The sequence below is a fragment of the Girardinichthys multiradiatus genome, chromosome 2 (assembly GCF_021462225.1).
Source record: "Girardinichthys multiradiatus isolate DD_20200921_A chromosome 2, DD_fGirMul_XY1, whole genome shotgun sequence".
Taxonomy (NCBI): Eukaryota; Metazoa; Chordata; class Actinopteri; order Cyprinodontiformes; family Goodeidae; genus Girardinichthys; species Girardinichthys multiradiatus.
Genome location: NC_061795.1, coordinates 20,841,083 through 20,853,349, shown reverse-complemented (window position 1 = coordinate 20,853,349; position 12,267 = coordinate 20,841,083). Strand labels below are relative to the sequence as shown.

The 12,267-nt window shown below is 40.1% G+C and overlaps 1 protein-coding gene and 2 long non-coding RNA genes across 3 annotated transcripts in view; 2 read left to right on the top strand and 1 right to left on the bottom strand.

The window, feature by feature from the left end:
* Window positions 1-12,267, top strand: part of LOC124881259 — a 65,252-nt gene that overhangs the window by 32,359 nt on the left and 20,626 nt on the right. The gene's annotated exons all lie outside the window — the stretch shown is intronic.
* nr2c1 (nuclear receptor subfamily 2, group C, member 1) lies at window positions 3,029-11,228 on the bottom strand. The gene is made up of 14 exons (XM_047386447.1): window positions 10,352-11,228; window positions 8,107-8,241; window positions 7,723-7,956; window positions 7,488-7,566; window positions 7,206-7,385; window positions 6,969-7,119; window positions 6,472-6,568; window positions 5,604-5,788; window positions 5,061-5,214; window positions 4,816-4,937; window positions 4,564-4,706; window positions 4,263-4,400; window positions 4,059-4,164; window positions 3,029-3,906 (listed from the first exon to the last, which is right to left on the bottom strand). The coding sequence occupies exons 2-14, from the start codon at window positions 8,176-8,178 to the stop codon at window positions 3,735-3,737; spliced, it is 1,833 nt and encodes a 610-aa protein (XP_047242403.1). The 5' UTR covers window positions 8,179-8,241; window positions 10,352-11,228; the 3' UTR covers window positions 3,029-3,734.
* Window positions 7,012-7,463, top strand: LOC124881267. The gene is made up of 2 exons (XR_007041600.1): window positions 7,012-7,144; window positions 7,225-7,463. It is a non-coding gene; the product is annotated as an uncharacterized LOC124881267 (long non-coding RNA).

Below are 12,267 nucleotides of genomic sequence, written 5' to 3'. Positions count from 1 at the left end.
ATTTAAAAGGCTTGAGCTGTTGACGTGTGTGTGCATGTGTGTGTGTGTGTGTGTGTGTGTGTGTTTGTGTGATCTCTTCATTTATTCAATTCAGATGATTTGCCCTTCTCAGAGTTACAGAGCGGGGTCAGAAGTTTATTTAGTTTTATTTACTGATCATCGGCATGAATGTTGTCTATTTTGGGCTTTCGATTATTTATTTATTTGTAACGTAAAGATTATACAACAGGAATTGTGTTTAAAAGCAAGGATAGGGAGCACAGCAAGTCAAGCCTACAGCCTAAAATACAGTACATATACCCCTACTTATATTTGGTTTGAATAGAAACCGCATGCGTTATGTTGCCATGACGAATCCTGGCGAGGTTCTGGGTGCATATTTCACCTTTCTTTTGGGAGGAATTGGTAGAGCACCTTTAGCTTGGAAAGTTACCGGGCACAGATACAGCTTTTGAGTACACTCCACCAATTTTTTAATTGATTTCAGGTCAGGATCGTCCCACAAGCTTGACTACTTTCTGCATTCAAAAATTCACATGTACCAATGGCAAACCCTCAGCATGGTGCCACCTCCACCAGGCTTGACAGCTGGAACAGTGTTCCCCAGTTTAAAAGCGTCATCTTGAATCCTCCAAAAATAATTTCTCGAATTTTGATCAAACAGCTCAGTATTTGTCTCCACTGACCATAAAACCTTTCTCTGGGATAAATGTCCTTTAGCAAGTTGTACCACAACCACATGCATTCATGTAACCAACAAGCTTCCAGCATAATGCTGATTGCATATTTGACCACTTTTCACATCAGAAATACAGGTCCTTCTCAAAATATTAGCATATTGTGATAAAGTTCATTATTTTCCATAATGTCATGATGAAAATTTAACATTCATATATTTTAGATTCATTGCACACTAACTGAAATATTTCAGGTCTTTTATTGTCTTAATACGGATGATTTTGGCATACAGCTCATGAAAACCCAAAATTCCTATCTCACAAAATTAGCATATCTCATCCGACCAATAAAAGAAAAGTGTTTTTAATACAAAAAACATCAACCTTCAAATAATCATGTACAGTTATGCACTCAAAACTTGGTCTGGAATCCTTTGGCAGAAATGACTGCTTCAATGCGGCGTGGCATGGAGGCAATCAGCCTGTGGCACTGCTGAGGTCTTATGGAGGCCCAGGATGCTTCGATAGCGGCCTTTAGCTCATCCAGAGTGTTGGGTCTTGAGTCTCTCAACGTTCTCTTCACAATATCCCACAGATTCTCTATGGGGTTCAGGTCAGGAGAGTTGGCAGGCCAATTGAGCACAGTGATACCATGGTCAGTAAACCATTTACCAGTGGGTTTGGCACTGTGAGCAGGTGCCAGGTCGTGCTGAAAAATGAAATCTTCATCTCCATAAAGCTTTTCAGCAGATGGAAGCATGAAGTGCTCCAAAATCTCCTGATAGCTAGCTGCATTGACCCTGCCCTTGATAAAACACAGTGGACCAACACCAGCAGCTGACACGGCACCCCAGACCATCACTGACTGTGGGTACTTGACACTGGACTTCTGGCATTTTGGCATTTCCTTCTCCCCAGTCTTCCTCCAGACTCTGGCACCTTGATTTCCGAATGACATGCAGAATTTGCTTTCATCCAAAAAAAGTACTTTGGACCACTGAGCAACAGTCCAGTGCTGCTTCTCTGTAGCCCAGGTCAGGCGCTTCTGCTGCTGTTTCTGGTTCAAAAGTGGCTTGACCTGGGGAATGCGGCACCTGTAGCCCATTTCCTGCACACGTCTGTGCACGGTGGCTCTGGATGTTTCTACTCCAGACTCAGTCCACTGCTTCCGCAGGTCCCCCAAGGTCTGGAATCGGCCCTTCTCCACAATCTTCCTCAGGGTCCGGTCACCTCTTCTCGTTGTGCAGCGTTTTCTGCCACACTTTTTCCTTCCCACAGACTTCCCACTGAGGTGCCTTGATACAGCACTCTGGGAACAGCCTATTCGTTCAGAAATTTCTTTCTGTGTCTTACCCTCTTGCTTGAGGGTGTCAATAGTGGCCTTCTGGACAGCAGTCAGGTCGGCAGTCTTACCCATGATTGGGGTTTTGAGTGATGAACCAGGCTGGGAGTTTTAAAGGCCTCAGGAATCTTTTGCAGGTGTTTAGAGTTAACTTGTTGATTCAGATGATTAGGTTCATAGCTCGTTTAGAGACCCTTTTAATGATATGCTAATTTTGTGAGATAGGAATTTTGGGTTTTCATGAGCTGTATGCCAAAATCATCCGTATTAAGACAATAAAAGACCTGAAATATTTCAATTAGTGTGCAATGAATCTAAAATATATGAATGTTAAATTTTCATCATGACATTATGGAAAATAATGAACTTTATCACAATATGCTAATATTTTGAGGACCTGTAATGTAGCTCATTTAAATGCATTGGTTTCCTGGCGAAAGACTCGGCTTCTAAGAATAGTCCATAAACTTTCAATAGAGCTGAGGTCTAATAAGGTTAATGTTAGCCTGCTATATTCATTCAACAACCATTTTTGGTGTTTATTTGGAAATGACTGTCCTGCTGGAACACCCAACTGTGTCTAGATTTCAACCATAAATGTTAAGAGGTGCAGTTGAAAACATTGGAGATAGTCCTCTTCATTATTCCACCCACATTTTGTGATGCACCAGTACCACTGGCAGTGCTCTTTGATTTGAAAGCCTTACCTTAATTCCTTCAGATATTTATGTCAATATGACCAAAACACTTTTGCCTAATTAAATATTAGTGGTGTATATATAATATTGATCTTGTGTGATCACAATTATAACATTCACACAACCATGTAGCCTTTCTAAACCATATGCTGCTTATTACAAAGCCAAAACAACCAAACACATAATTGCACAGCCAAATATCTCTATCTTTACTGTATTAACCTAAGTTTAAGCTTATTTCAATGTAAATTAACAATTACCCATATCCTGGAAGCTAGAATTAAATATTGATTGTGAAAACAACTCAAAACCATGACTGAAAGACGCTTTTATTTTCAAATGACACGACCATCTTTGTCCATCAACATTTCTTTGTCCAAAATGGCAGAATACACAAATTACCAAATCTTGCTTGTATAGCTTTCTCTTGGTGCATTTTATATATAAATATATATACACTTACTTCAGATCCACATGATGTCAAGTATTAGAGGCGTGATGCTGCCAGTCCGTTGGATTAGCAAACTAATAAGACATAAAGGTAGTAACCTTTAATGATAACATCTCACAAATTTATTTAACATTTTCTTTTCTCATAATTACCTTAAACATAAAGTATGGCCATGTCAGAGAAGTGATGAATACAAAAAAACAAACCATGCTGATTCATACAAAATACAAAGGCTTAAATGGTATGAAGCATAAAATACTATACAGTAAAAAGCTAAATCTGCTATGCAGGTTTTGAGAATTGAATTCTCAATGTCTCTGGAGGTTGTCCTATTAGTGAGCTGAGCTCGACTGACGGCTTACGGAGAAGGCAGGAGGAGGAGAGAAGTTAAGAGAGAAAACAGAATTCAAAACAGATAATGGAGATAATAGAGTCATGGATCTGGTTTGTTATACTCATTCAAAAACCGGTTTGAGGAGTTCTCTGAATTCTCTGTTTGTCAACCTTTCACAATCCAAATATAGCTATTTAATAAAAAAAAATAAAATAAAAAAAAGGTACAGTTGTCAGACACTAGAGACTGTTTGGCTGTTATAGTCAGTGGATTCCATTTTGAGGATGTAAGGGATGATGCTGTCAATCTGCACGTTGCCGATGAGCCCCGCGAAAAACAGCTCCTCTGTGACAGCTGCACTTATTAGCCTGAGGGCCGGAAGACGCAGCAACAGCTTGGATAACCTGGGAGTAATGAGGCAAAAAGGAGACATGGAACTAAATACATGAAGCAAGCACATCTGTGATAACATCATCAATCTGCCCTACTTTAAAAAACAAATCTGGCCTGCTGCACCACTGCTTTTCCATCACTGTTAGCTTCACATAGTACAAACCGATAAGAGTCTTCTGGGTACGCTCTCGTAACGTAGTCCTGCAGCTCTGTGTAGGCTTTTTCCTGGAACATCTCTATCTGCGGGATGTTATCTATGCCTGGGTGATCTAGCACAACAACGCACACGCTGAGTAAGAAAAAGGTACATACTAAGCATACGTTAATATCAATGCAGATAAAAGAAAAAACACTTGTTTTCACACACCAGGGCTAAAGAGAACAATAGCTTTGAGGTAGGCATATTCATAAGAGTCTGGTGACAACTTGGACATGCTGTTGCAGAACTCCTGCATCCTCCAGATGTGCTCCATTACCAATTTTCCTCTATCTGGGGACAGCTTCTCTAAAAAATGAGACAAAAACAGGCAATTTTGGAAGACATGGACAAGTAGGCAAAAATTTAACCTATTTAAAAAACACACAGCTCGGCACAGTCAAACTGCTTCCTGCCTCAGAGATTACTCTCCATTAATGGGTGCTTGCAGCCAGTCGCAGAGCCCTCCTACCTTCCTGTAAGCTGGTCTGCAGATGGTTGATAATAGCACTTAGGATGGTACCAACATTCATAACGTTGGAGCACTGTGCCAGGCCCAGGGCAAAAAGTTCATTCCAGCAGGCTTTCATCAAGTTAATCTCATTTTCTTGACCGCTGGAAAAAGAATAAGTCACCATTGTAAATGTAGTAAAGTGTGGGTCACAGCAGAAACACCTGTTCTTAAGATGAAAATTAAAACCAAAAAAGGTAGAAATCATCTTACCCTAAGGCTTGAAAGGCAGGTATGGAGCGAGCCCAGTGCATAGAGAGGAAAAGTAGCCGGGACGCTGACTCACAGATGTAGTTGACATTGAGGTACTCTGGTACAGGCAATGGCATCATTAACTGGAGAGAAATAATTTTGAAGTATAAGGGAAAAATACGATGACAGCGGTAATCCTAAAATACAAACCTGGAGTTAATTTGTGTCATCGCAAGCAAGAACTTTAATGAAACTGCTGTTTTTACCTTGAAAGGGATATGGCTCTCAGAAAGCAGAGGCCCATCCAGCTCCACCACAGGACCTGACTGGTCTCCTGACATCAGCTGCATCGTTGTTTCTAAAGATTCTCCTGCTGAGCCGTCATCAGGATGTAGGACTTTGGCCAACGTGTCAAAGGCTCTGGACATAAAAAAAAAAAAAAAAAAGAAGCAAATATGCACAAAAGGCTTATATTAGAAGATGAATATTTGGTTCTTACATTTAGTTTACAGAAACCAGGAGATTTAACATTCAAACAAAAGCAATGAAGTAGGCCCCCAACTCAAGATGGAACCTTTAGTGATTGACAAAGAGTAAATCTAATTAGGTCCATATTGTTGGAGTCAGAAACCACATGGCCCTGGAAGAAATTCAATTGAAGCTTAAAAAAAAAACATTAAACATTAAAAACAACCCCCCTGGTTTCCTTCTTGTGCTGCTGGAGAACTCAGGTCTACACACCCAGTCATACAAACACAACAACATGTAGTCAATATCCAAGCCTTCTATTTCCTTATGACAGCTCTCACCTAGTGATATCACTGGCAGTCTGATCATCGCCTTGGATGTCTGTCATTGGGCCGTCACCATTGCTGAGCGTCTCAGCTTCCATGGCGTCATTCCCGCTGTCACTCAGCTCCCTGGTCTTGTTAAGGTGGGCAAGTGATGTAACTACGTTTGCCAATGTACCAAGATCCCCTTGTGATAGATCATCCTGTGGGGAAAAGCACTTTTGTAACTAAATATTTTCCTACACATTTTCATGTCAAAATTCCAGATGGTGTTCAAATTCAAATTTCCTGATTTTTCTAACATTTTCTTAACAACAAGCAGAAATATTACATATGAACTTACTACAGATATTTCTACAGAGTAGAAATATCTATCTTCCTTTTAAAATGGAATCAGCAAAAATTACAACATTGATACATGGATGGACTGATGCATGGATAGTTTGATGGTTGATTAGATGGATGGCTGAATGGAGGCCAGACCACTGGAAAAATTAACAGATGGATGAACGCCTAACAAATGGATGGACAGATGAACAAACAGATGATGGACAAGCGGATGGATGGATGTTAAGATGTGGGAAAAATGAATAGAAATATAGGAAAAATGAACAAACGGATGGATAATTAGATTGATGGATGGATGAACAAACGGAAGGAAGGATGGACAAACAAACAAACAGATGATGGACAATCAAATGGATGGGTGAATGGATCAACAGATGTATAGAAGGACTGATTAATAAGCAGATGGTGAATCTTAAGGATGGATGACCAACATTTAGAGAATAGGACAAGGAGCACAGTCTGGAAATACAACTGCCAAACCTTCCCAAACTTCAGGAACACTGCGGGTAACTCCTATGTATTATAAACTCAATGTTACCTTATCAGGGGAGGCTGGAATCAGGATGGTGTTTTCCAGCTTAGGGAAGGGCTGCTGGATGTTGAGCAACATGCTAGACTCAAGCAAACTTGTGGATCTGAAAACAGACATTTATGATTAGACAGCTATGTTGAATAATTATAACTGAAAACATACATTAGCTTTTTACAAAGCTAAGTACAAAACAACTCAGCTGTTGCATTTAAAAACTATATTTGTCCATATAACAGATATGTGCTGATATATCTCATACCTAGTTATTAAAGTCAGACCAAGTAATTAGAAGCCACTGACAAGCATAATATTAGGGTGTTTGATTGCATTCAGCTATTATTGTATTACATTGATCCAAAACAAACAACCAAAAAGACACCTTTATTTAGCACAGTTATAGATATGCAAACACAAACTCAACAGTAAACTCATTTATTGTATACATAGCTCAAAGTCAATATTGCAAATAATCACTGTGTTATCTTTGGGTGAATGTTATGTACCGAGCAGTTTCCTTCTCAGATACAAAAGTGGGTGTGGCAGCCAGAGGACTACAAAGGTTCTTTCGGATGTAGATCTTTTCTGTGGAGGCCGCACAATTCACAGATTTCTCTCTGGTGGCAACTTCAACAGGCTTCCGCTCACACTGCACAGCTGGAATATAAAAGAGTATCTGACAGTAGGTGTATGAATCCTTAACACATTATCAAATGTGTATGTACAGTCGAAGGGTGCCTTACAATCCTGTTTCATGCCCAGAGCTATGCAGCGCTGTAGTCGGCAGTACTGGCAGCGGTTTCGGTGGAGTTTGTTAATGGCGCATTCTCCAGAGCCCCTGCAGGTATACACCAGGTTCTTTCTTATGCTACGTTTGAAGAAGCCCTTGCAGCCCTCGCAGCTGACTGCTCCGTAATGACGCCCTAAAAGTGAAGGAAATGTCGGGGTTTGTTTAAAAAAAAAAAAAAAAGGTTTGGTTTAATTAAAGAAAAATGTCACTACTTGAGTAAACTGTTTATTTCTACCTGATGCCTTGTCCCCACAGACAACACAGTACTCTACCACAGGCTTGACAATAGACTGGTCCGAGCCTTCAGTCACAAACTGACAAACAAGCCAACACAATGGACTGATTTAATACAACAAACACTGCAGTAGGTTTAGGCTGACTAAACATGCTCATGCTTCAGTCATATGATTTTTCAGAGTCTTGTTTACAGAAACAGTACCAGGGAGAAAACACCATGCTTTGGGCAGTACCTGAATATGCTGTCCTGACAGTTCCGGGGCAGCAAATAGCAGCTGGTTAACCCCGGAGCCGTCTGAAGAGGCGAGGATCACCTTGTTAGGAGAGCCTTCCTGCTTGGCCAGAATCACCTTCCCGCCAGGGGAATAGTCGGCATTCGTCAAGATAAACTGTTGCTTCCCAGTGGAGGAAGGCTCAAGTGCTGTGACAAATTGGATCTTCTGCCCAGTCTGCTGATCAGTTACGATCTATCAGAGGAAATTATATTCAAAGGTTGAGGGAATATCCAGGTTTTATACAGACTTAAAAAATGGCGGCAGTAATATGTTAAAGTGAACTGTGCGAGTTTCTGTACTACCGGTCCAACCGCAATAGTTGCCTTTAGGCCTTTGATTCACCTGGATTCGATGTCCTAAAGCCATGCTGTTGTCTGCTGACACAAGCTGAATCTTGCGAGTCTGTCCATCCATTCTAATACTGTGCAAACCTTCATCCGCTGCTTCTCACATCAGTGCCCCATAAGGCAAACACACCTGTACACAAAAAAAAAAAATAAAATCACCACAGTAAGACATCAATCATTTAGCCCAATTACTTCAAATTTGAAGTCCCATTATTTTATCTGGTAAAAAATGATATTCATACAATGTACGCAGATTCATGTTACTGGGACTGCTCTAGAAAAATAAGCTTTTCAAGATACAAACATTTTGATAATAACTTGATTAAAAGCTTACTTTTATTAAGATCTTTTCCCGACCTTAGTGCAAAATATGGTCAGTAAGCTATAAATATCAATTTAAGCTATGTTGAATACTGTGCATTAAGCAGACATGTACGCAGGTGCATATCAAAACAATAGAATATAACCAAATAGTTCTGATCAAAAAAGTGGAACTCATAATATATAGATTCATTATTTCTGTTCATGTTGATGGCTTTAGGAAAATCAACACCTAAATTTAAGCTACTCAATTACAACACTATATAAGACCAATTATCATGTTATCATCTATACAATCATGGGGAAGACTGCTGCCTTACATATGTCCAGCAGATAGTCACCAACACTCTCCACAAGGAGAGTAAACCCACAAACGGTCATTGCTTAAGAAGATGACACATTGCTGTATCCAACAATATTAATGGAAAGTTGAGTGGAAGGAAAAGTGTGGTAAAAAATGTAAACTAGCAACAGGGGTAACCCAAGTTGCTTCAGTTATAATGAGAAGTTTCCGCAGTCAGTAATGATTGAGAAACCATGTACCTGTGTAATTATCAAGGTATTACTGAGCTTGGTTGACCTGCAAGTTGGCCTGACCTGAACCTCAAAGGTATTGGGTATTGCCAAGAGGAAGATGAGAGACACCAGACCCAACAATGCAGATGACCTGAAGGTCCCTATCAAAGTAACCTGGGTTTCCTTAACACGTCAGCAGAGCCACAGGCAGTAAAAGGGGTCCTGACCAAGTATTGAATGTGTACACTGTAGAGGTCATGGACATACTTTGCTCAAGGTCTGCATTTCTGTATTAAAATTTGTGTTGTTGTGATTTATCTTTTGTAATATTCAGATTTTCTGGTAAGGTGATTTTTTTTTTAGTAAGTCTGAGCTGTATGCCATAATCATTGAAATAAACAAAAACAAACGCTTGAAATAGAGTTTTGAATGTCTTAAATAAAAACACTTCGTTGATATTCCTATTGCCTCGCGATAAAGTAGGTTGGTAAACTAAAACAGTGAAAGCGACGTTAAAATCGGACTTTACCTCCACCTTTATGTTTCAGCATCTTATCCAAACTCCTCCACATGGCAAACGCACCGATGTTATCTCTCTATCTGCGATTAAGCTGACATGTATCACTTAACTGGACATTGTCTGAGTCAAAGAGTATAAACAACCACTTTATTTATTGTGTTGGGAGGTCAGAACGTGTTAATTTGGAGCTTTGAAACGGAGCTACCGCTAGCCAAAACCTCCGAAAAACAGCACAACAGCAATGCCCAGTAAAATCAGATTTGTGGTAAAGACACTACATTTACACATGCCACTGACAGCCGGCTACTTAAAATCTATACGGAAGATAAAGGTATTTCTTTTCCTGTCGGTGAAAGGTCAACATTGAAGGGTTAAAGCACACTAGAGTTCAAGGCCCGTGGAGCCAACAGAGACTGTTTGTTTGCGACAACCGGCCGAAATCCGTTTTGTTTTGGCTCTGGATCTTTACCCCCGTCGTCTGATTAAACAGTCAACCGACTTTTTAACACCGCAGCCCGCTGATATGACGCTTATATGTGATACGGATGCATTTGTTTAGGAATCTACGGAGCAGCGCTAGCACCAGAGGTAGCAATAGCGCTGTTAGCTAACACTGCTAGGCTAACTAGCTGTCACCTCTTATCAACAACATTACCTTCGTTCAACGTGTCTTAACATCCACCTACTGGCACATGAGGCTACTATAGAAGTATGGCTTTGTAGGAGCCTTCGCACAACAGAACTCGATGGATCTCCGGACTATAACGAGCTATATTAGCCGCTTGTTAGCTAGCAGCTAATGACAACTTCCTTCCTGCTTCTCCAACATCGTGATGCTATCTCATGAGTCTCGCATACCTACGCAGTAATAAATGCCTCTTACCTTCCGAAAAGCCAATATGTTAAAAAAAAAGTGTTGCTTTCAAAGCAATAATATTGTGTTTTCTGCAGTTGTTGGGAGGGTCAGAGTTCGTGACCTTTTTTCATCAATAAAGGGTTTGACGCACATGCGCATTAAGGTAGCTGCGATTTATGTCAGAGCGGCTGCGGTGTGTTGACGGTCCGTCATCTGACTGTCTTTTTAATGTGTTTTTTTTATATATTAACATTGTTGTTGGCTCGCATTTAGAAAGTCTTTCAGAAATATTGAGTGTGAATGAAACTGAAGATAAATATAAAAAATATATATACATAGTTACTTTTATTAACTTTTAGACCACTTGTTTGAGATAAGTACATGTAGATTTGTAGTTTTGTTTTTAGTTTTATGATCATAGTTTTCAAGTCTTATCAGGAGTTTTAGATTCAATGCTTAAAGTATTTTTCTCAACATATTTGTTTCTCTGTTTTTTAAACCCGTGTTACCTGTTTTAACTATATATACATTTCTATATACACCCCCTCCACTCCCCTCCCATGTTTAGGACTGTCAAGCACAAATGTTTTTTTTTTTCCTTTTTTCAAAACTGATTGATTAGTTGATTTAATGTGTTTTCCAGTAAGTGAATCTGAATATTGTGTTTTATGAATTCATATAATAAACCTTCCTTATGCTTGTCTTTACATCTCTTTTGTAACTGCAGTTGGATTTATTGGAACCAAGAATTGTTTTATATCAAAAAATTGTAAATCGGAATGTATATCTGGCTATTACTTTATGAATGTTTGTCAGCGTATTGGTTTATGCAGCAGGGCAATGATCCAAAGCAGTCTTCAGCTCTTTCCACAGATTCTCCATTGGATTCAGGTCTGGACTTTGACTTGGCCATTCCAAGACCTGGATACGTTTATTTGTGAACCATTCCATTGTAGATTTGGCTTTATGTTTTGGATCATTGTCTTGTTGGAAGATAAATCTCCGTCCCAGTCTCAGGTCTCTTGCAGACTCCAACAGGTTTTCTTCCAGAATGGTCCTGTATTTGGCCCCATCCATCTTCCCTGTCCCTGCTGATGAAAAGCAGGCCCAAACCATGATGCTGCCACCACCATGTTTGACAATGGGGATGGTGTGTTCAGGGTGATGAGCTGTGTTGCTTTAACACCAAACATATCGTTTTGCATTGTGGCCAAACAGTTGGATTTTGGTTTCATCTGACCAGAGCACCTTCTTCTACATGTTTGTTGTGTCTCCCAGGTGGCTTGTGGCAAACTTTAAACAAGACTTTTTATGGATATCTTTGAGAAATGGCTTTCTTCTTGCCACTCTTCCATAAAGGCCAGATTTGTGCAGTGTACGGCTGATTGTTGTCCTATGGACAGACTCTCCCACCTCAGCTGTAGATCTCTGCAGTTCATCCAGAGAGATCATGGGCCTCTTGGCCGCATCTCTGATCAGTCTTCTCCTTGTTCGAGATGAGAGTTTAGAGGGACAGCCGGGTCTTGGTAGATTTGCAGTGGTCTGATACTCCTTCCATTTCAATATGATTGCTTGCACAGTGCTCCTTGGGATGTTTAAAGCTTGGGAAATCTTTTTGTATCCAAATCCGGCTTTAAACTTCTCCACAACAATATCTCGGACCTGCCTGGTGTGTTCCTTGGTCTTCATGATGCTCTCTGCGCTTTGAACAGAACCCTGAGACTATCACAGAGCAGGTGCATTTATACGGAGACTTGATTACACACAGGTGGATTCTATTTATCATCATCAGTCATTTGGGACAACATTGGATCATTCAGAGATCCTCACTGAACTTCTGGAGTGAGTTTGCTGCACTGAAAGAAAAGGGGCCAAATAATATTGCACGCCCCACTTTTCAGTTTTTTATTTGTTAAAAAAGTTTGACACATCCAATAAATTTC